The following is a 24,515-nucleotide window of genomic DNA, read 5'->3' as shown; positions in this document are numbered from 1 at the left end:
GGGTTACTTTAATTTTTTATTATATGAATCCTCAGTGGAGTTCCAAGACTCACCGCAGGACGTCAAACTGCAATTAACAATCTACCAAGTGTGAAACCAGAAAACAAAAAATGCATATGATTATACATTACACATCCATATTTTTTTTTTTTAAAAATCAACGTTTATTTTGTCTAATTGAAAAAAAAATTCTCTATGTCCCTGTTTCCAGTGAATGCCTAAAATCACTTATATCAATCGACGTTGTTTTGCTTTATAAAGCATCCGACGACACCAATTTTCACACGCGCACTCGGTTCCGCATGAGTGATGAAGTTTTCTTTAACCTAAGATTCCTGTTCTCCATCAGGAGTGTCACTGAAGACGTAGGTAACAAGCATGCTTATCTCTTGATCTGTGAGAACAGGAGTAAGGTCATGAACAAGCCATTCCTCAATATCTTTATCGCTAACATCTCATCCAAATTCTAACGTGGAGGCATCGATTAAAATTGCGATGCTGACTTCAACCGGTTCTTGAATTTTCAGCTTATGTCCAAACTTTTCACCATAATCTTTCTTATTTTCCCAGCATCTCCCATGAGAAAGTTAGTAAGTCAAGGCCAACGCATTATGAATGTTTACAAGCTTCAGAAAATCAAAACAAATATCCCCCCTCACCCAACGATCGTCTTGATTTTTGCTGTAGTAATAATAAACAGACAGCATGTCGTATCTGATAGTAGATTCAAGAAATCCATGGTCTTTATTGTTGACAAATCCCACCCGAAACAAAGATGTATCGAAATTCAACGGTGACCAAAATAAAAAATTACTGTACACTAATAATAATAAAAAAAACAAACATGACATTTAGTGTGTATAATAATTCAAGTTATCGCTACCAACGAAAACCTAAGATATTCAACGATGCAAGCGCCACTACAATATATTCATGTAAAACTACTATTTATATGATCTTATTTTTATTAACAGCTCGTAGATAAGGTTTATTGAGTTGTTGATTTCCGTTTCAAATTAATCATTATTTACAGATGGCGCTACAGATTTGATTTTGTTTTTCTCTTCAAATGAAAGTTTTGCTTTTTTTCAGGTGTCGCTAGTGTAGTTATTAAAATGAAAGCTGGTTATAAATAACATCGTCTGTTGTTAATGGGCATATTTTTTATCTTTCAAGGGTACGTGTGTTGTTTATTGTATCTGCGTAAATTTAATTAACACATTGAAAGCTGGTATTCGAGTGCTACTTTATATGCTAAAGATTTCGAGTGTAATATTGAACTTGAATTAATATGCAGTTAAAGAGACATGATGAGGAATCGTGGGTAAGCAGAATATGTTTTTCCATATTATTATTTTACCGTACACTTCAGTAATAATTTTTGACTGATTAAAGTGAGTGTGGGATATTTGTCTAATTTATGCATTTCGACGAAATAAACATTTCTACTGTTTAATTATACTAGATAATTAAGACTAACTTTCGAGCCAGTTACGATAAGATCAGCTTATTTACGTGATTTCTTGAATTATGTTTCATTTAATATTTTAACAAATTATTATTATTTTTTTTTTTCCCTCACAAAAAAAAAAAAAACTTTTTCGCTATGAAAATTCGGGTTTCATCCATGTTTTCTGCCATATCTGGTAGAACAAGCATTCACCTCCCCAACGATATCTGCCACATATGAAGTTATTATTATTTTTGTTTTTTTCAGAGGCTCATAAAATGTGCGTTTCAGAACCTGTTATGGGTTGATCACGAATTGCAAAGATCGCCGTCGACTATTATCTCGTGCTGTCTTTCATAGTTATTATTCTGACCATTTACTTCTTTAGAAGTGTCCTACCGATGAATTATTCATTTGTTTCAGGTTATCAGTATCCTTTCCCCTAGAATTATCGACTAAATTTCTTCAGGAGAATATTAGTACTTTATGAAAAGATTGTATGTTTGTCAATTAAATATTAATAGAAATATGAATTAAGATTCTAATCTGCTGAAGTCGATTTACGCTGTTTATCGGGCATGGAATGGAAATAGTGTGCTCGAGTGCTAGCCTTAATATCCCCTTCATATATGTTCGGGAAATGACGTCATTGATCACTTGAATTTGAATATCTTGTAGCTAACAAACCTTTCTACCAACGCTGAATGAATAGGCTTCCATTAACACCGATGCATTTTCTTTCAGCCGGTTAACTACATTTCCACCACAGTCGAGATGCCATCCTTTACTCATTTGATCTCCTTGGGGAGAATAGCTGAAATTCCAAAAATAAATAGCAGTTAGTAACGTTATGGATTACTTAATACAGATGCGGGGAGAATGGGGGAGGAGTGCGAAAGGGCGGTTAATGCATGGCGTTTGTGGGTGAGGCTTTGTGATCATTTATTTCGATCTTCCACCCCCAAAGGAAACGTGCTGATAAATTGGTCCCTGTGCCACTTTCTTTTTCTAATCACTAACAGAGCCACGTGACTTAAGTATCGGGATTGTTCCCACCAGGACTGAAGAGCACACTCCAAGATAACCTATAATTATCAAGGCTTCATTGTTCTGCTCAACCTCGCTAACTAAACATTTTTGTTTGCTGCGATTTTGCGTCGTGAGTCACTCTTGTCTGTTGGATAAAATGCCGTGTTTTGCTATCTTTTTCAATTTCAAGCATACTCACATTTGGAAGTTTATTTCTCTTGTGATATACTAAATTACGGGATCTGAATTCTTCTTTTCTAACAGATAGCACCTAGGCTAAAGAACTTACTAGTTCCTTGTTTAGGATACAAAACCGTTTTCGCTATGTTTTTACTAATTTGTATTAGTTACAAGTCTTATGACAAGTTAGTAACAGTACACAAAGGAGAATTGTGATTTAATATTTGGCTTAAGAGTTAAAGCTCGCTTAACTCGGATGGGTAAAGAGTAAACATTTCGTTTTTTTTCCAATATAATTAATTTCCCCTTTGTCGGAAATTTTAATTTTTTTCGTCAAGGATCGTGCGCTATTTAAGTCGAAAACACTTCCCCTTTTATGTTATAAGCCAGGTCCTGGTCCGTTTATTCTTCGTTTCCTTGCCTAATTTCTAGAAAGAATTTCCTAACTTGATTACATCAGGGAGTATTTTAACTTAAATTAAAATTCCCGCTGATGTAACTGTAAAAATGGTTTACTTAAAGATTTAATGGCTACCGATAGATTTTGTTCTTACACTTATTCACACAGAATCTTTTCCAATCAGACGTCAAAAGGATGATACAATGGGACGTCTGTACTTTGCCAACCGATTATAGCTTCTAATTTCATGCTGTCTGACAAGAAATAGCAAGTTATAGTGCTATGTTTTCTATAGCCCGCTATGCTAATAAGCAAGAATGAAAGATCTCAAGATGAATCTGAGTATACATTTGATGCAACGATTTCATATAGAGTTGATATTTAAGAACAGTTGCTAGAATTTGTTCCAAATTAAGCATTTCAAATACTCTTATGAGGGACGAACATAATAAAAAAAAAATCCAAATATCGTAAATTAATTTAAAAGGGAGAAACTAATGGATGAAACAAAACTGAATAAACCACGATTTTTCTGTTCCTGGAGTTACAGAAGTTAGGCTAGAAGATCTAAGCTATTCCAAAATTAGATCATTAACATTTTACTATCATAACTACTCCAAACTAATCGTAACTTATGTAATTGAAGAAATAGCACGCGTACCCCAATCTGTAGTGTTGCAAGTGTATTAAACGTGTTTGCTGGCCTGGTTGGTAAGCATATCTGCTCTTCGACCAACAGGTTGTGGTCTCAAATCCCACCTTGAGCATGGATGTTTGTGATTGTCCTCAAGTGGGAGGTGAATTTCATCACCTGTTGAGACTGCCATCTTGGTTAGTGGAGGTCTGAAAGGTCCATGTTTGGATTCCAAGTATCCTGCTCAGACTAACATCGCCCAACCGGATACTTTGGGAAGTAAGTTCATGAAAGCAAATCTAAATCTTTTTATTTCTTCAGTGAAACATTGACTAGGTAGTAAAGAATTATTTCTTTGTAGAGTAACATATTTAAAATAGTTAATTTACAGTGCTGTTTTATTATTGCGATGTTCATCAGGAAATGATATAATTAGAAACAGCAATTTTTCGCTGCTTGTACGGATCGATATTAAAAAATCGCGGAGTTGATACAACACACTGCGAACAGCCGTGGAATTTAAGGTTGTCTGTATAAATATCCTGACTTGACTAGAAATCAGTATTGGGAAGAAACCCATTTTTTTGTTTTCACTTTCTTACAGATCAACCCGGAGTTATATCCAGAATGCGATCGTCTATCAGAAGCTCCAACGTTGCCCATCAGCGACCTGCAAGTAGTGGTCATGCAGGCCTTGGCGCATTCCGAAAATCGACGACCCCCAGAAAGACGTAAGATTACCCAAATGTTGCGCTGCTTGTAGATGTCACTTATGCAATGCCGCTTTTTTATAAAGGTAAAGAATCTTCCCGAGCTGCTTCCTCTGGCCACGGTGAAGCTGAAAACTAATGCGCGTGCATAAACACCACAGGTAGTTGTAATTATTCAAGACTAATAACTGGATTCGGGTAACGCTAGTCCTTAAATTTAGAACTTAATTTACTTACACCATATGACAACAGATGGCAGCACCAGAGAATCCTATCACTAAAATAGCGTAATGGCTTGCTGCATAGGCTACTAGCTCGAAAACTTTCCGAGTGCCCGCACATCCCTCCTTTTTATTAGGAAGGCTTTTCAGTTTTGTTTTTAATAGAAAAAATTTGCCCTTCTAATGACCTTCAATGCCAGCTTTAAGTTTTTTAGGCAATTCACTTGTTTAAAAAGCGGATTACAATGAGTGTGTATACAACCGAAACTAACTCGTGCATGTCTTAGCTACTAATCAATTTGGATTTAAATTCCAGGGAAATGGCAGAATTTGCTTTTGCATGCGCAGGCAAAGCATGCACACAAAGTAAGCAATATGTCCAAGCCAAAAAATATCTTTGCGTAAAAATTTCCCAACTGGACGAAGCGCTTTTACCATTCAGTTTTATTTGAATACCAGCATACTCTGTGCTGCCATCTAGTATCACATACTAATAACTTGCTGAATAAACTAGCGTATTAGAGAAATAAAATTTCAACCTTTTCCTAGTATGACCGTGTTCACTAGCGTATACTCATGTACACTAAAGCATGATGCATTAAGAAAAGTCAACTTTATGAATCGTTACAACAGGCCTTGCATCCTCTGGATAAAGAAAATGTATAAATATAATCAAATGAAGAATAAAATAACCGTAAACATAACCTAATGTAATGACAAGGTACTTACTTTGGAGTAGTACTTGTAGTGGATTCAACTGAGTTTGAAATAAAAATGTTTGTATATTCTAGTCTTTCGGTTGGCATGTTGAAAGTGAATCTTCATTTGAATTATCCTGTCTGTTCTCAATTGAATCCTGTTTCGATGGCATCGGAGTTTTCGCATTATCTGATCCTGAGGTCGGTTTTAATGACTTCGCATATATTAAATGCATTCCTAGATAAATTCGTCTCTCGAAATAGCCAATATCCTCAGGAAATCTTCAATTTGCAACTTTATGCAAGATGGAAATCACTGAAATAAAATTAATATCAAACCACGATACATTTAGATGCCACGGTCATGGACAGAGGAAATGTGCGGCACTGCACAGAATCTGGAAAGTCGATGCTTAAGCCTTTTGTAGATGCGACAGTTCTAATACCACCTAGGCCGGCAAGGTAGACTACCTCTGGAGTTCTTCTCCCTCCTGCTTACAGAGCACCCAAGAATTCAGCCTGATATTGCTTTTAGACAAATTCTGCAACTCATTTTGATGGGTTAACAGTATTTAACATATTGCATTTAGTAAAATTTAACTAGTTACATTTAAAATTGTAATTTTTGGGTTAGGGAGAGGCGCAAGTTAGATACTTACTGCAGGCGCTTCATACCCTCGTTACTGTACTATATACGATTTACAGCTATACTATGAGTAAATAAGGTATTTCCACATAATATTCTTATTTACGCCCTTACCAGGCTGTCTGAAGTGTAACCATACAAGCTACTCGCATCAAAATGCCACTATCCTTCACCAAAATTTGGTTATCAAATATCTTAAGAACGCTTCCTACCTGTTATAAATCAAACAAAAAATACGAGCTAAAAATAGTAACTTTCGTCAACACCAGTTACTCTAAAAGAAGCCAATGAAATAAATTTCCACTTTTAAATTTTAGAATGAAAATTTGTAAGTGGTGCATTTCAAAAATGCACTACAATACCGTGTCTTCGTCAGTAACGATGCGCTTTGAGTGGAAAAAACTAGAGTTCGAATCCCGTCGACAGGAACCATTTTATTGATGTATTTTTCAACTAAAGGTATTCGATCTCATACGAAGAAGGCTGTGTTTTTGATCTCTCAAACTAGGAAAACCCAACATAATACACGGGCTTCAGCCCAACATATCAGGATGTTCTTCAAAATCCACTACATAGCTTCAAAATGCAAGCATCGAAGATGGATTGCATCCATCAGCAGTTTCCAAACTGAAATTTGACAGATATCTAAAGTCTTTGGTTTAGGAAGAGCTCAAGTACTGGAAGCACTCGTTTCGAACCCCGCATTCTTGACATATTCCCAGCTACCCATAGCTTAAAAGAATACCAATTCTTTGGAATATGCTCAGTCTCGCATATGTAAACGGTGTTTTTCTTCATGGTTCCATTCAATCCACTTCCTTTAGTGCCGTTTCTGAGTGCCTTAATTCATTCAGTGAATCATTCGTGTTTTCTCTTAATGTAAATGTTTGTAGATCCCCACCCCTTGCAGCCTTCTCTTCTCATTTGCTATCTACTGTATAAGTACACCTCTGTCCAAAAAGAAACCAAACTTTTCGAAAATAGAAGAAACTAGTGGCGCCACCTGTTGTGTCTTTTTGTTGTCGAAAGCGGCAACCTTCATTAGTGTTGTCAACTGTTTGGTATTTGTTTCATTAAAGTGACAGTGTTTTGACGAACGGTCGGAAAATGACTTTCAAACAGAGCTGCGATTGACTTGTGTTAAACTTGGTAAAAGTTTTACCGAAACGCATCAAATGCTTTAAAAACCATACGGTGATGAATACTTATCCCGTACTCAAGTTTACGGGTGATTTAAGTGATTTCAAAGTGGTCGTGAGACGCTTGAGGATGACAAACAGCCGGATCGTCCAAACACTGGACTGAGCGAAGTTAACATCCAAAAAAGTGCGCGATTTCATCAAAGAACCTGAAATCGTCCGTGAGATTGATTGAAGATGAATTGGGGATTCCAAAATCAACTAATCACAACATTTTGACCGAGAGTTTGGGCCTTCGTAAATTGAATTCGCGATTTGTTCCCCACAAGTTGACCGACGACCAAAAAATGTATCGAACTGATCACTGCAAGGACCTCATTAAAACCGCTCGTAAGGATTCAAACGTCCTTGAAACGATCGTTACTGGTGACGAAACGTGGTGTTTTGAGTGAGGCCGAAACAGAGTGCCGAGTGGAGACCACCAGAAGAGGGGCATCCGAAAAAAAGTCGAAGTCAAAAGTAAAGCCAATGCTGATTTGTTTCTACGATTCCAAGGGCATTATCCACAAAAAATTCGTTCCGTGTCCAAACGGTCAATGGTGAGTTTTATCTCGAAGTTTGGAAGCGATTAATGGCGAAAATTCGTCGCGTACGGCATGAATATCGTGATGACCGACTGTTCGTCAAAACATACTTGTTCACTTTTGGCACTATAACCTCGGCTTCGAATGAAACAAATGTCATAAACAGTTGACACAACACTAACGAAGGTTGCCGCTTTCGACAACAGGTGGCGCCACTAGTTTCTATTTCCGAAAAGTTCGGTTTCTTTTTGGACAGAAGGTGTATGTGCTTCCGAAGACCACTTTACACAATGATCGACGCCTTGTTAAAAAAAAAAAAAAAAAAGATCGTTTCTTTTTCCTCAAACGATAGGTTATCTCGTAAACTATTTAACAAATGCTGTTTTCCCTTCTGTTCAGATTAAGTTATTTTGATCCTGCTTTTTCGTAAGCTGTCACTGAATATCAAGCTTTCTTTTTCAGGTATGTTGAACACTTCTGTTGAGCAGGAGAGACGGCAGATGGAGATACAGATGAGAAAGATGGATCGAAAGAAGAGCTCTTTTAGGACTAGATGGATTTTAATCTCCTTGTTCATTATTTGTGGGTTGGGGATTTTTTCTGCAGTGTGTGCGATAATTTATTTGGAAGTATTTGCTCCCCGACGTACTTCCGGTTTCCACGACTGGTCTCCTAATGAAAGAAACAAATTTCAGAGATTTACCACCGATAATCAGACGACGTATCCTCGCATTCTAACTACCGCATTCAATTATAGCGACGGGTTGAAGACTTCTGGAGGAAAAAATACTTCTGCGAGCTCTGAAGAGGAAGTCAACGGAAATAACTTTCTGAATATGACAGAATCCAGTTTAAGAGGGCGGAGAATGAGAAGCGATCAGCACACTGCGGAAGAATCTTTAGATTTCACTGACATGGCCGAATCCAAATCCTCAACACCGACAACTCAAGAATCCAAACTAAATATTAGAGCACGGGAAGCTTTAACAACCCCCGAAAATTACGAATCGAGTACAGACAAAGAAGGAAAGTTGATTGTGACTGAGTCAGGTTCGACAGAGACTTATTTTTCCGAAACTGGAAGTTCAGCGAATTCCATTCTTCAAACAATATCGACCACTGTCGATGTCCAGCGAAATGAAATATTTCGTTTGTTTACTGACCTCTCAGCGGTTACCAGCAGGACTACTGCATTGTATGTAAATCCTGGCGATCTTTCTCAATCAATGGAGCCAATGTCTACGATTAATTCCAGTCTAGGTACTCCACCAGATGGAACTCCTTCCACGTTTCAGTCAACTGTAGACGTCCACAGTCCGAAGTTCTCTACAACGGACACATACGAACCTAAGACTATTCAAGATATCCAATTTGCTGATGCACATACCAGCAGTTCGATAAATAGATTCCTCTCAGAATTTATTGAACGCATCAATGGAACAATAGAGGAACACTCGCCGAGAAATTAACTGGATTTTTAACTTAAGTTTTCCCAATGCATCATTAGTAAGTGGTCTCTAAAACTGGTCAACATATTCAAATTAACTTTAATGAGAAAAATATTGTTAGTAATGTAATGCATTTTATTTTTGGCATTCAGTGAATGCGAATCTTTTGTAGTGCATAGTTTTCTTTATCCCTCCCATATTAAAATAAGAATAAAACAAATAAAACCATTTTTTAATTTTTTTGTTCGTTTTCAGTTCATTCTAAATGTGCAGGTGTAGTGGTGCCATCTGTTGAGCGAATAAAGCACTAGTAAAAATTGGCGTAATTCAACAATTGACAGCACTGTTTGGTAAAATGAATCTCTGGGCTAAGTATATAATCAGCTGAGTTACAAGCACACACGCTATACTTCAAGTCTAGCACAGATGAAGTATCGAACATGTACTCAGGTTACTGAAGTACCTTGTATGGAGTGACCACAGTTTTTAATAAAACTGATACCTGATGAATAAACTTATTTCGAGCTTTTTACCATAGAATAGACTTCAGACCACGAGAATTTGATTTTTGCACAGATGGTTTGCTTGGATACAGAAGATCAAGCGTGCGTTGATTTTTGGGTTACGCAACAGTCAAAGCTTGTCACTCCCTGTACTTACTGCATTCTTTACGTTGTGTGACATACTTCATACTGACAGGGACAACAGCATATAAACATTTTTTCCTAACGATAGTGCCTTAAACCATCCAAGATTTTTTTAATACGTAGTTTCCAAATTAACGTATGTATGTCACTGATTCAGTTTTCATTTCAAATATACCAAACCTTGATGTCAAAGATCTCAATAAATTAAAAAAAAACAGTTTATTTACTTCGCATGACTCGTTTACCTTAGTGCAATGGATAGACAGGAGCTGAAGGAAATGACTAGTTTCTTTTTTTCCCTTCTGGCTGCTTAGAGTACTACGAGCACGTGCGTAGCTTGGGGATCACCGGTTTGGCCAACGAGAATCTGATTAGAGTACGTGTTAGGTATTCGACTGCAAATTGGCCTACTTTGAAAGCGCTGTAGCGACACATCAAACGGTGAATATCCTGGAGGTCTCCGATCTCAAAGGGGTCGCTATGCTATACTAACATCCTCTACACCTTATAGATCGGAGGGAAACGAGGAAAACTGTTGGGTGGAGCATAAGATCCAATAAGGAGTTCGATTCTTTATTGGATTTTAGTTTACAGAAGTTGATTGAAATAGTTTGTTCATAAAACGTAGGATTCCTGTTCAAAATAAACGCATTCGCTAAACCTTCATCTGGGAAATATCTGATCGGTTCAGCTAAATAACAAACCCATGCAGAACGAGACGATTTCTACACAAGATCATTTGCTGAAGCAATTGTTACAAAACCCCATTCGAAAAAGCAGCGCGTCACTTTGACGCAATGACCTTTAACCTGTAACACCTTCAAATCTGCATTTCGACTCCGAACATCCTACGGTCGATGCCGGAGTGGAGGAAGGGAGTACAAATAGAAAAACTGGAAGGACGACCTCGTCAAAAGAAAGGAAAATGTTGAGGGGGGAGGGAAGGACAGGTTAAAGCACCTCATGCACGAGGAAGCGGGGATAAAAAGCATCTTTGTGTAGGAATGTTTCTCTTCCGTCTCCCGTTCCGGAATCGCTCAAATTACTAGGCAGTGGTTCTATTTTAGGCGTCATCCCCCAACCCCAATGTCTTTCGTGAGAACAGACTTCCTTCTGCTAATGAAAATCACGCAGATTCATTAACTTATTAATTTCTTAAGTACACGAGGGATTGGCCAGTACCTGGCTGCGAAATCAACTAAGAGAAACCCCGGCCTCTAAGGGGCGACTGCGAACTAAAAGGTAATTACACCTCATCGCTGTTGTTCTCAGGAATAAATTGATTCACTGCTGTCTCGCTGTCTTTGAAGTGTTACAAACGTTTTTAAGTGTTCTTTTCCGATTACCGAAAAAGCCTAGAAGTACGACATAAAAAAAAGAATGAAAAAAATCTAAGACCTTCAAATATTTCTCTCCTGGCCCAATCAGTGCAGCAAATTTGTTTACTAATCGAGAAACTTCTTCAAAGATTTCTTACTTGGATTGTTCAGCATCGGTTTTCTGAATCTGTTTCCGCATCTGAATGATGCTCGACTGGACAAGAATCGTCACCCACCAATCAAATCAGTTCAATCTACTCAAAGCAGACCATGTGATCAATTAATTTACTTAACTTCGGAAGCATTCAACTCATCTTTTGATATTAGCTTGCCTTATAATTTTCTCGAAGAAAATCTTACGTTTTTTTCTCTCCTTGAATAGACTAACCACTTATATACCTGGACTTCAGTAAGAAAATTAAGTCCAAGTATGAAAAGAATAAACTGGGTTCCGGACAAGTAAAGTTGGTCGATAGAATCATGCACGATATAAAAAAAATTAGACACAAAATCGTGCGACTAATATTTAGTTCCTTCAAAATTAAAAAAAAAAAAAAAGCAGGTCTTGCTTTTTAAATCATAAAAATCCCCACTAAAGTTACGATATTTATTTTACTAAAAATATTTTCCACCTGGAATCTGTTAATGCGAATACGCCCTCTTTAATTATTTCCGGTTAGCGAGGTTGCGCTGTTTTTCAATTTTTATTGCCGGAGACAGCGCATAGGTGAGGAGAGCTCGCTTAACGTCACTTCTTGAAAGGCTTAGATTCATAAAGCGCCTTTTACGTCGTCGCCTAAGGTGAACTGGTCTGGTCAGGATACAAAATACCAATCTCCACTCCTGGATTATAAACATTTGGAATATTACGAAGTTTCAGCAGTTATTGAAACATTTTAAAAACTGATTATTGTAATCTTTTCAACGAGACTTGCTATGCTGATTTTTTTCACACGTATTTTTCAGGCGGGTTAGTTTAATGTGGATCTAAAAGAAAGGGGAATGGGAGAGAACGAAGCGTCCATTCGAGCAGTCAAGCACGTATCTGTGTACTCCCAGTACTGAGGAGTCCCTAGCCTCGTGAAACTACTCCGAGCACTGAACTCGGTTTCGTCCAAAGTTAGCGAAAGTGTTACGATTTATTGTGCGAGGAGTGAAAGAAGAAATGAATTCAAGAAAAGGGGGCAGTGGGGAGAACTGCTGAAACGCTTTATTCTACAAAACCCACCGAGCCGGAAGCTCCAACCACTGAAGAGTGTCATGGCCTTATTTACACCGCAGGGAGCAAGTAGAACAGGCGCGAGCTCTCGTAACACGCAGTTGTGTGCTGCAGTTGGTCGTAGCTGTGTTGGATGACTGGTGTGGCACGCGCGTTTTAACAGTGCCCGCGTTTCGTCCTGTTGCAGTGAGACATCGGGATTAACCAGGAGGATAAGATTTGGAAAGGTAAGCGTTTCTGGTGGCTTTCTAACCCCCTTTGGGTTTAGGGATTAATTCAAGGGAACTGAATTGCAGATTTAATTGACGAGCTTTCATACATAAACCTTGAAGCATCTCGTACAACATGCGCATCCATTGCTGAATGATTTTGAGGGGAAGTGGATGAAATCGGTGGATGATCATAACACTTAGTATTCCTTTTTTGAATTAAATATCCGCAATCGCTGAAAACGAGTAAAGGACATTGTTATTCTGATCTATTTCGATACTGAGTAATTACAATGTCACCAATAGATGGCAGCACTTCAAAACGGGGAAGGGCGAGTTCTTAAATGTTTTTAATCATCAGCTTAATGGTAAGCTAAGCCTACCTTCAGAAATTGCTCTTTCAAATCTTTTAGAAATGGAAATTCTGATTTAGAACAATGGTAAGCCTTTATAATGAGGGACAAATTGTCATTGTCCGAGATTGTAACCATTCATCCAGTTAAGGAACAGAAACAAATGTATTGCATAACTAATTTTATTTCATTAGGGATTGCCCAATGGCACCTGCGCAGACTGACATTGTGAATGCTATATCGAATAATACCAATAATATAACGTAATATCTACTTCTAATTGGAGTAGAGTTTTATTTGGACTCCTTTGATTGAACAAAAGAAGTAATTCTCGTGAAGATTTTTGTGCTTTAAATTTTCATTTATGACAATGTTTTTATCCTCTAATAGCATACCTGAGACTTGTGATCCAGAATTCTCATGCGCCTAATATTGTAGGAAGTAATTCTTCCGTACTTTTCTATGCAGAGGTTTTAGAATTATATGCTAAGCGATCAGGCTTCTTTCGGTCGGATTATGGTATGTTCCATTCTCCTCAAGAAAACGAAACGATAGAAAGCAGATATCCTCCTCTAAATCAAATATCGACTTCAGAACTCCAATAAGCAGGTAGCAAACCAATGAATGTCATCGGGTTAGTATTGTTTTCAAGTTAGGAAATATATGCGTTTACTACGACAGTACTGGTCGCATTCGCAAGAGCTGTGTATGATATGAAGACGACATGGAAAGATGGTAAAATTGGTTGGGAGAAGCAATATATTGAATATCATCAGTTCCACTTCTGGATTGGTTGAGAACGACAAGTCAGTTGGAGTTGTGAACATTTAAACTTTCAAGACAGATTTTGTTTCGAAAACTGGTTTCGAAAAATCCATTCAACAAATGGATCTGATAAAGATTGAGACTGGACACGATCTTCAATATGAACCGAAGCCACCATTCAGCTGCGGAATTGGTTTTACAGCCATCTTCGTGGTGAAGAAAACCATCTGCAAGATGGCTGACATAATTGAGAAGATGGGTCGTATTACATTACACAGTCGAATTCTGAAGTTTGTGCAGACATCGAGAGTCTGCGTGAAAGAGTAGGGTGAAGTAGTGAGAAGTAGGTTATCAACCGGATAACTGTCTTCTACATTGAGTTCAGTATTTTCAAGGAGCTTTTATGGATCACATTCCAAATATGAGACGTTTCCAATATCTGGAAGAACTGTAGTTAGAGTTGATTACTATTCAGAGGTAAAGCAATGCCTTGAATGAAAGAGAAAACCACGTTTTTCGGTGGCTGAGGAGGTAATATGTGCGTAATGTTTATACTAAGAAAGATTTGATATTAAAGTAACCAGAAGAAAGAAATTCTTATCTTGTTTGAAGGTGCGGTGATAGTGAAAAGATTGAAAAAAAAATATTTTTTTGCAAATAAAACAATTTTATTTGCATTGAAAATAATATCATCAGAACCACATGAATCATTTAAGATTGTACAAGTCGATATTTTGGAAGCTTTGGTGATTTATGTAGTGCATGACTTGCCAAAGGAGGATCACGCTGTGCATTGAATTTGCAGTCAACTAGAGAAGTTCACCGAATGGAAGAAAGAGTAGGTGAAACTATATACTTTGTGGAACATCAGAATTCGTTACTAAGTTCGGAAAGAAAGATTGATCGGTCATCACCTACTGTGCCAGAGGAAACCTTCCAGCCTAGTTGCAAGTGAGTTGGTCTTTGTGCACAATTACATGAAGTGTTAATTTTAGAGATAAAGGACAAACATTCGAGATTCTCCAAACGTTTTTAGGGCATTATGTCCTAAAGTGTATAACATTTCATGGTGAATACGTAGAATGTGCAAGTTGTATGGTTGTACCTCAACTTCTCAACACACCCTCATAATGCCAAACACGAAGTGAATGTGATTGCATGAGTGCTCTGTAGAATAAAAGGAAAATCTACTCTGGATTGTGGTCTGGGTTGCCTACAGAACGAACAGCATATATAAGGGACGAAAAGTACCCTTTGAACCAGTATGCAATTAGCCGGCAAGCTGAGAAGCACAACTCATAAAACACATTCATGGGTTATGTGCAATGTCGTGTTTTAATCGTTCTGGCAATTTTCTTCAACTGAAATAATGGCGGATTTTGAGGAGCAAAGGATCTGCATGAAATTGTACTTTTAAGCTACACAAACTACTAGAGAAACCCACCGATTGCTTAAGGAAGCGTTTGGAAGTCGGTGAAAATTCGGATCCAACATCCAGACAAGTAGAAGAACGATTTTCAACAAAATTGCAGGGAGGTGCTCAATAGAATCGTTCCTGAAGCCTTCTGGGATGCACGGAATCATGAAGAATCGCTCTACAATGTCCACGGGGATTACTTAGACGATGGAAACTAGGCGTTAGGAATTGTGTTGTCAAAATCACCGAACTTTTGGGTATCGCTTCGTATTATAAGGATCAGTCAGGACGAGTGGGGTTAAGGTTACTTGGTATCCTGGTAACGACGAGAACAGTTTGTGTACGATCAATATCTATAGTGGCATAAGGAGAGAAATAAAGACAAATGAATCTGATTGGAGGTGATGGATCTTGGCCAAAGAAGAAAAGAGGAGACCAAGTTGGATGGTGAAAGAACATCCACAAGTGCCACAACAGAGACAAAGAGTTAAAGTATACGTGGTGAAAATGAGTTGAGTAGTGCTCTAAGAAGCTATTTTGATTTTTTAGGAAAAGCACGCGGAGCGTTTCAACCTGGAGGGTGCAGTGATTCATCTCTGAAGTGAACCTGGAAGACTTTAGGAGGGGGAGTTTACTGAAAGTAATCTATTACTCTTAGTTTTCGTCGTCGTTTTGAGTTCACTGAAATTCGGAGGGATGTGGGATTTACTAGTGGAGACTTTTGGAAATCTTGGCATCAGCAACGGTCCCCTTCAGCCTAGAAGTCTACGGACTTCTAAAGAAGAGTGAAGAGTAGCAGCAGGATCATTCGCTAGCTGACCTGGAACCTCTTAAGATACTTCAGTATACTATCTAGTTACCGATTTGCGGAAAAACCGTTTTTAAGCTATGTCGGCGAAGGGAAGAAATGTTACTTCTTTCTATGAAGTATAACAATGTTGCGTGCTGGAAAATTGGAGGAAAATAGATAACTGGGATTTTGTTCTGCAATGCAAACAATGTGTTTGATCACTTCAAGTTTCCATTGGCTAATAAAACTTATCCATCACCTGGTGATGTCTAGTCCCAGAGAGGTGTGGGCAACACCTCAAACTCAAGTCATCGTTATTTCCCTGCTGGATTGTTTCTTTTATTCGGATGGTCTAAGGCAGTGGGTTCTTAACCAGTGTTTTCGCGAACTGGTTAAGTGTTCCGTGGGGTGAAAGATGTCACACGACAGTTCTGAGTGTAACTGGCTACTCTGATCCTAACAACTGAAGACTGGTATGCGCGTTGACTTCTAAACCAATAGAATATCCTTTATAGGTCATGTGTTTTCGCAAGGGTGGGCAGGAGCTCAGTGATGTGTATTTGGTTTGTGGGTTGTCTAAAATCTTAGCACACGATGGATAAGTTTTTATTAAACTAAACACGTTTACGAACCTACAACAGGACAAGATATTTTTGCTCTATCACGTCATATTTAGAAAATTTTAAAATTTCATGGGAGCTGTGCGTAGGAATTTGTACGGACGGTGCTCCATCAATGGTAGGCTCCATAAAAACGGTTTGTTACCCTTATAAAGAAAATAAACCCAAATATATCAACGCACACTGTTTTTTGCACAGAATCTCCAGTTTCAAAAACATCACCGGCAATATTAAAACCTGTACTTAACATCTACTGACATTGTTAACTTTTCAGGATCTTTGGAAAAACCGCATATCAGAAAACATAGTATAGATATGTTTCGTTCGCTTCATAATAAAATTGTCGAGGGAATTATTTCCATTATAACAGGACAATTTAATAATATTGGAAGAAAGATTTCGAGCTACTTCCTTAAATACAGACAATTATGACTGGATACGAAATCCATTTGTTACAGTTCATACATCGAATTGGGAATTTTCGTTACAAGAAGAACAATTAGTTACCTTGTCAACGAATCGTACTCTAAAAATGAAAAGTTTTGTTAGTTTTCAATGTATTTGTATAGCTTGGATTCTCAATATTAATCAATATAAAAAGTAAAGTGTGAAAGACTTACCGTCATCTCTTTGTCTATATTAGTAACTATTATTATTTGTGACACCTCCAAGGAGTCCGAAGACTCATCTGTCTCCACCACTACACCGATTCTATACTACCAATCATCGCAATCGACCGCCCACCACCACTAGTATTTTTGTCTGTAAATTGCGTGTGTTCTGAAGGGTCGATTTGTCTATGCGGGAGTAAACGCCGTGCTACCTCAGTATGAGATCGGCTAACTCACCTTCGATTGAAAAGTCTCTAATATGTGATAACTACAGGGTGTCCCAAAATTCACGCAAGATTTAAATTTAGCGCCATTTGTGCGGTAAAGTGTTGCCAACGAGAAAAAGACAGCGTGACAGCTGACAGTTCAGGGTTATTAAAAATGACCACACACAGCGAAGAGAGTTCGTTGAATGGATTATGAAACCACAACAAGTGGATGCTTATTTTTCGAACAAAATCATCTTCAGCGATGAGGCTCATTTTCATCTTGATGGCTTCGTTAATCGACAAAATTGTCGCATTTGGGGTTCAGAAAATCCACGAGTGATTGTTGAGAAACAAATGCATCCACAACGCGTTACTGTTTGGTACGGATTTTGGGCTGGAGGCATCATCGGTCCATTCTTCGAAAATGCGGCTGGTAAGGCAATAACAGTTAATGGTGCTCGCTATCGGAACATGATAATCCAGTTTTTTGTGCCTGAATTGCAAGATATGGATGTGGACGACATGTGGTTTCAACAAGACGGTGCCACATGCCATACAGCCCGAGAAACAATTCAATTACTGGACGAGTCATTTCCCGTTTTGGTGATTAGAATTAGCCGCCCAGATCATGAGACTTAACGCCGTTGGACTTTTTCTTGGGGGTTTTTTGAAGTCTAAGGTTTATGCCAACAAGCCCACGACCACCCACGCCTTGAAGGAGGAAATTGAGCGCTGTATCAACGAAAGTCAGCCACATTTATGCAAAACGGTCATGGAAAATTTCGACAAGAGTGCGTATGTGCCAGCAATTTACCCGATATGCTATTCCATGCATAACCCTATACTGTATACTTTATAAATCAATAAGAAATTACAATTTTTAATTAAAAACCTGTGTTTTCTATCAAAATTACTACTTGCGTGAATTTTTGGACACCCTCTATATCCCATATTAGACCTGATACTACTGAAATCTGCAAAAGCAGACTAGTTCAAGTACTGCATTAAAATGGGTTCCATCTTTATAAAAGGCAAGTCCATGCAGATTGGTATTGTTAGGTTTATGACCCTAATGCTTTGGTGTTCATAATTTCATATCTAGTGTTCCGTGACTTCAAAAAGGTCAAGAACCAGGGTTCTAAGTCTTTCACAAGAGCCCTTCCAAAAGGTTCGCAAGACGAACTAACAACCAAGTCCTTTTTAACAACTACCCTCTACTTATAAAGAGATCTCAATGTCTTTAAATGCTCATTAAGCCAAGCTGTGTTAGGTCGTCATAAAACAGTACGGTGCTAAGTTGAACACCTACGTACTGATTCTCGAAACATTATATGGAGCTCTCCCTTTTACGTCTCCTTGTGCATAGCTGCGAGCACGGGCAACGTGAATGACAATGGGATTGTGTCAAACATGAAAAGGAAGCAACGTTCAATTACAGTGTGCTGCTGTTTAGACGAGTGAAAGGAAAATTAGCTTAAGATATTATAGCCACTAACTATACCACCACCACGGGCTCCAACTGTTTTTAGTCCTAGGGGATCGAACGAGAGTGACTTGACCTATATTGAAGAGGGCAAGTCGAAATGAATCTCGTTCGACAAATAACATCTGGATGGGTGTGAGGTAACATAATTCTCCCAGCGGGCCATTGCTATTAGCACTCTTTCAGGGATGAAAGGGAGATATTGTGGGCGGAAAAAAAGATACTTTATAACCTTTGACACTTAAATACACACACACACGAGTTGATGGTTTGGAAGTGGCATCGTGTATATTAATTGAGCGCTTTTCAACGCTTTCTCAGTCATTTATTACCAACCCCCTCTCCTCCGAATGAAGGCACGTGCTCACTTCCATTGATAAAAACCTGGGTTCAATCCTAGTCGCGAAGCGAGCCTCGTGGTCATTTTGGATCGAAAATGAGTTGATGGACTGTACGGAGATACCGCAAAACAGGCAAAGTAGTCAGAAGAACACACGCAATTAACAAATATGCGGAAAATGCCTTTTTCTAATGGGTGTTGTGGCGTGACCTTGCACGATAAGTCTCGAATTCCAAAGGAGTATACAATACATTTTATTTTTATTAGAAATAAAGCAAGTTTTATTTTACTTTTAATTCATAATTTTTAAACGCGCATGGGTCACATGAAAATAAAATGCTGTACGTAAATAGTGATTCTTAGGGTTCATAACTCACGTTTCCTCTTAAAAATAAACATTTAAAGGCTAATAATATTTTAAAAATTAATAAGGCTATAAAATTAAATATACCCTTTAAATTTTTATCCTTTAAAACAAATTTAAAGGCTAAATATTTAAGATACTGAAGTTTATGAATTGATGTTTGCAGTATTAGCGTTCATATAGATAAAGATGGAGGAGCCTTTTGATGAGAAAGAGCTTGGTTCGAATCCCGTTTTGTGATGCCAAAAAATCGTCCTTAGATTGAAGTTCACTGAAGGAAAGCCGGGAAGAGAGGAAACAGATGCTGCTCATCTCCAAGCACGTAGAAGAGCTCATAGCAGCATCAGCAGCAGTAAAGATGTCTTAAGTGGACAACTGCAACGCTTCGTTATATGGATTTAAGAAGTTGATAACTACGTTTGTGTCATTGGCTCATCGGGAGTAACGAGAGTCCCGAGCAGCTGCTTACAATCATTTTTCTCTTTGTTTTATGCTGTTCTGGACTGTCTTGGTTGCAATTACAGTGGCAGTAATTTATGCGTGCAACCAGCCTGTGTGTGTTTGTTTCGTGGGAATTAGCCCTTTAACTCCACCTCCGTATGAGACAGGTTAATTCACTTTCACTCGAATCGCCTTTATAAAGGTGTCTTTAATGCGGCAGTACAAGAAAACGCCTCTGAATACATCGCAAATATTCCAACATCGGAACACCAGTTGATGAGAAGCCGAAATAGAACGAAAAGAGGTCAACAGATGGTGACCCGAATCTATAAAAGCCTCCGAAATGTTCCATCTAAATTTGATCGGTATCTTCAAATACTAGGAACACCCGATGACGCAGCTTTCGGCACCGTCACTACGGTATTCTTACGGAAAGGTCAATAGCCTTTCCCCTCAACAGTGCGGAAAAGGTCCACCGACGCGTTGTGTTAAATTCTTTTGTTCGCAGTGTCATTGATCGGAGGTCACAGCGAAAGATGTTCAATGTATGGGATGACATAAGTGGTTTTATTTGTGTCAAAGACTGCGATGAATACAAGAATTTCAAAAACAGAACGTTTTAGAGTGTGTAGCGTTTCAAGTCTCCAATCAGCAAACGTGGGATGAGCAGGCCGGAAAATGACTTGTTTTGCGCATGCGCGATTACGTCCGAGAAAATTAAGTGCTGAATATAAATTACCATGAGTTGGACATTATGCGAGCAAATGATAGTCTGCGAAAATGATGCTGAAGTTGATGGCAGCAGGAGAAGAGGAAGACCAAGAATTAGATGGGTGGATGGAGTTATGGAAGCAACTGGAATGCGCTTTGTAATTCTGAAAGATATGGCCAGGGACAGATCTGAACGGAGAATGTATGTTCATAGAATCACCAGAAACGACTCGATGGAACACGCCCAGCATTTAAAAGAACAAAGACGTACAAATAATCCTTAATTTCTCAATGAGATTTTATCAATAAAATTTATTATTTTACACTTATATAATTTCAAATTTGTTTACTAAACAGTAAAAAAATAATAAATATTGCAGTTAAATACGCTACCATAACTGAGCAGATCTTCAAATATGACCAACGATAGTAGTGCTGCGCATGCGCAATAGATACGTGTCTAGCATATATTTCCATCACGGCGAACGGATTTCTAATCTCTTACTCCCCCACGTGTCCGCTAACTTTTCTCCCCCCCCGCGCACAACGATATACCCATACAAAGGGCAAAGCTTCATTGAAAACCTGTAGTGGACACCAACGCTCAAAGGGTGGTCAGGAGCTCGCACAGCATCGCAACAGCCCAGTTGGATTCTCGTCATAGGGAGGTAAGCACACCACCTGCCCACCCGTCTACTACTGCCACTAGCGGCAGACCTGCTTGTTTACGTGGCCTCCCATTGACGTTGTCTTTGCTCGAGTTTCTGCGCACCACACACACCTCTGCGGCTGTTCATTCATTCGTGAGCCTACTATAGAACCGCTCTTTCCTAACAGGGCCCCGCTATTTTAATTCCTGTATTAGAGCTGTAGTTTGCCATCTCTCAATACAGTCTAGTAAATTATATATTTTTTTCCCCCTGCACACGTGCAGCTCTCTAACTGAAATGTACTAGGAGTGTAGCACGTGGCTTAGTGTGCTACATCCCGAGAGCGTGCTTACATTGGTAGATCATGCTCTTCTATCTCAGTATAAGTGTAACTATAATTGTGTTTCTATAGTAACAGAAAAGTACTGTTGATTATGACTATATCGTCTACTTCAGTTAATACTGATTGGATACTACAACTTGAGATTTTTTAATCACCAGTTGTGATGGAAATTTACAGATTTTACGATGCTTTTTGAAATTAATGCCAAACGACAGTCGTATTGGATGTGGAGGATAGCCTTGGAGGTAATCTTTGCTGTGTCGGGTAGGTCTATTTATCCTATTGTTAGCATGAGTAAACAGATGAAAAGGTCTTCTTAATCCTGGATGGGATTCGAACCTTCATATTTTGACATCCTCCTATTTGAGCCTCAGAATTAGATTTATGCTAAAGCAACCCCTACAAGCAATTGGATAATCTTACCTGTTTCCGCGCGTTGTAGATTTATGGAATGCGCCAAGGCCTGCATGACCACCACTTGCAGGTCGGTCATGGTGATGAGCAACGTTGGAGCTTCTGATGGACGATCGCATTCTGGATATAAATCCGGGTTGATCCAAGAAAGTGAAAACAAAAGGGTTTATTCGCAATACTGATTACTTGCTACTACTACAACGATGCATATTAATGTGCATCCGCGGTGGCTATGACAACGATACAAGGATTGATGCAGAAGATTGCATCTTGGTCTTTCTTGCCAACTTAACATTCCATATGTACGTTGCTAACCTGTCCTCTCATTCGATTTTAGTGACCATACCATCTTAGATTAGATCTGACCACATTCTTGGATATTAATGTCACGTTCTTTGCTAATATCTCATTTTGAATCGAGTGATATCTTTCGACATGGAGTTATCACATGATACCAATAGCGAGTTGGTGTATGCAGACTTAGGAAGTGTAGTGGTTTGCTTATAAAAGCACAGATCGCATGTGATAAGAATGTGGCAGCAATTCGACTTTTACTGTATAAAAGCTAATGAACACAAGCTTTATAAGAGTACTCTATCTGAAATGCTTGATTTGGGACAAAAATCCTACTAAACTGTTCTTAAATATCGACTATATACGAAATCTGTTGCAGACAATGTCAGTACTCAGAATCCTTGGTGCTGATAAATTAATGTATCTTGCACTCGTGTTTATTTAGAATAGCGGGCTACAGCACCCATAGCACTGCGCTGCTAGTTCTTGTCAGACAGCAGGAAATTCGAACCCATTATTAGGTTGGCAAAGGACAAGTCTCATGCTATCATCCCTTTGACATCTAATTGGAATTGGGGAAATGACCGGAAAAGATTCAGCGTGAATAAATGGAAGAGCAGAACAATAAAGCCTTGAAAATTGCAGGTTATTATGGAGTGTTTTCTTCAGTCCTGGTGGGAACAATCCCGATACTTAAGTCACGTGGCTCTGTTAGTGATTAGAAAATGTGACACATGGACTAATTTATCTGTATGTTTTCCTACAGTATCGCTACGACTTTCTTCAGTAAGGAAAGCAAAACTGAATTGATGTAAAGAACTTTGAAGTTCAAGTCCAGGATCAAAGGAAACTGGAGTCGCTAATCTGAAATAAATGATCACAAAGCCTCAACTACAAGCGTATGCATTAACTGCACTTTTGCACTCCTCCCACATTTGTATTAAGTAATCCACAACGTTACTAACTGCTATTAGTTCTGTAAAGAATGTCGACAGCTAACAACGTGGATTTGAAACTTGACAAAGAAGTCAATTCCTTGATGTTTTTAACGCGACTGCAGATCAGTAAAGAAAGCTCAGATGAAATTTTTTTTTTTTTTTTTTTTAATGGGACAGAAAAAGGAACTCCCTATTGACGAATTTAATTATGCCCCAATTTGCATGACGAAAAAATGTATTCGGGTCGAATACATTTTTTAATAAGCAAATATTTACATGGAAGACAATAAAGAAGCAAATACTTGTGTCGAAATGCATAAGGAATTCGACAATAAATATCCTACACTTACTTTAATTAGTCAAACATTATTGCTGAAGTGCGCAGTAAAATAATATGGAAGGACATATACTGCTTACCAATGGCTGTATCTGATATCTATTGAACTGCATATTAATTAGAAGTTGAATATTGCACTCGAAACTTTAGCATATAAAGTAGAACACGTATACCAATCTTTGAATGTGATAATTAAATTTATGCACATATAATAAGCAAGACACGTACCACAGAAAGATAAAAAAAAAAAAAATGCTTGTTAACAACAGACGATATGTTACTTATAACCAGCTTTCATTTTAATAACACTAGCGCCATCTGAAAAAAAGGCAAAACTTTCATTTGAAGGGATAAACAAAATCAAATCTGTAGCGCCATCTGCAAATGATTAATTTGAAACGGAAACCAAATTAATTCAATTAACCTTATCTACGAGCTGTTAATAAAAACAAGATCATATAAATAATTTACATGAATATATTGTAGTGGCGCTTGCATCGTTGAACATCTTAGATTTTAGTTGTTAGCGATAACTTGAATTATTATACACACCACATGGCATGTTTTCTTTTTTATTATTATTAGTGTACAGTAATTCTGTTTTTAGTACAAAATGCCACATAAAAGGCCAAGAATTCCAATGAAGATAGATATTATCTTAAAAACAAAAGTAAAAAACTTAAACGAGAGCTATTATTACATCATGAGTGATATAAGTTTTCTGCTATTAGTCAAGATGATCTTAAAATAAAATTACAAAATAAACATTTAATTTTATGATATTTTCTGGTTATTTTCTGATCGTTTTGATTATTTTCTGGATCAGGTTTTCTTTTGGTTGTATTCGTCTGTAGATTTCCTCATTGTTCACTTTCTGGATCCAGCTTATTCTAATGATCCTC

At 38.1% G+C, this 24,515-nt stretch overlaps 1 protein-coding gene across 2 annotated transcripts; it reads left to right on the top strand.

Moving 5' to 3' along the window:
* Positions 1–1,194: 1,194 nt before the first annotated feature.
* On the top strand, positions 1,195–9,242 carry LOC150092312 (uncharacterized). 2 transcript variants are annotated; one of them, XM_090415124.1, is made up of 3 exons: positions 1,198–1,324; positions 4,298–4,424; positions 8,154–9,242. In XM_090415124.1, exons 1-3 carry the CDS (start codon positions 1,292–1,294, stop codon positions 9,158–9,160), a joined length of 1,167 nt encoding a protein of 388 aa, XP_090271250.1. In that variant the 5' UTR covers positions 1,198–1,291; the 3' UTR covers positions 9,161–9,242. The 2 variants fall into 2 exon arrangements, with proteins under 2 accessions (XP_090271251.1, XP_090271250.1); XM_090415125.1 differs by lacking the exon at positions 4,298–4,424 and having other exon boundaries at positions 1,195–1,324.
* Positions 9,243–24,515: the final 15,273 nt, after the last annotated feature.

The sequence above is a fragment of the Typopeltis vanoorti genome, chromosome 26 (genome assembly GCF_054136105.1).
Source record: "Typopeltis vanoorti isolate ZY-2024b chromosome 26, IOZ_Tvanoo_1.0, whole genome shotgun sequence".
In the NCBI taxonomy this organism is placed as follows: domain Eukaryota; kingdom Metazoa; phylum Arthropoda; class Arachnida; order Uropygi; family Thelyphonidae; genus Typopeltis; species Typopeltis vanoorti.
Note: the sequence above shows the minus strand (reverse complement) of the source record. Positions and strands in the feature narration are given on the sequence as shown.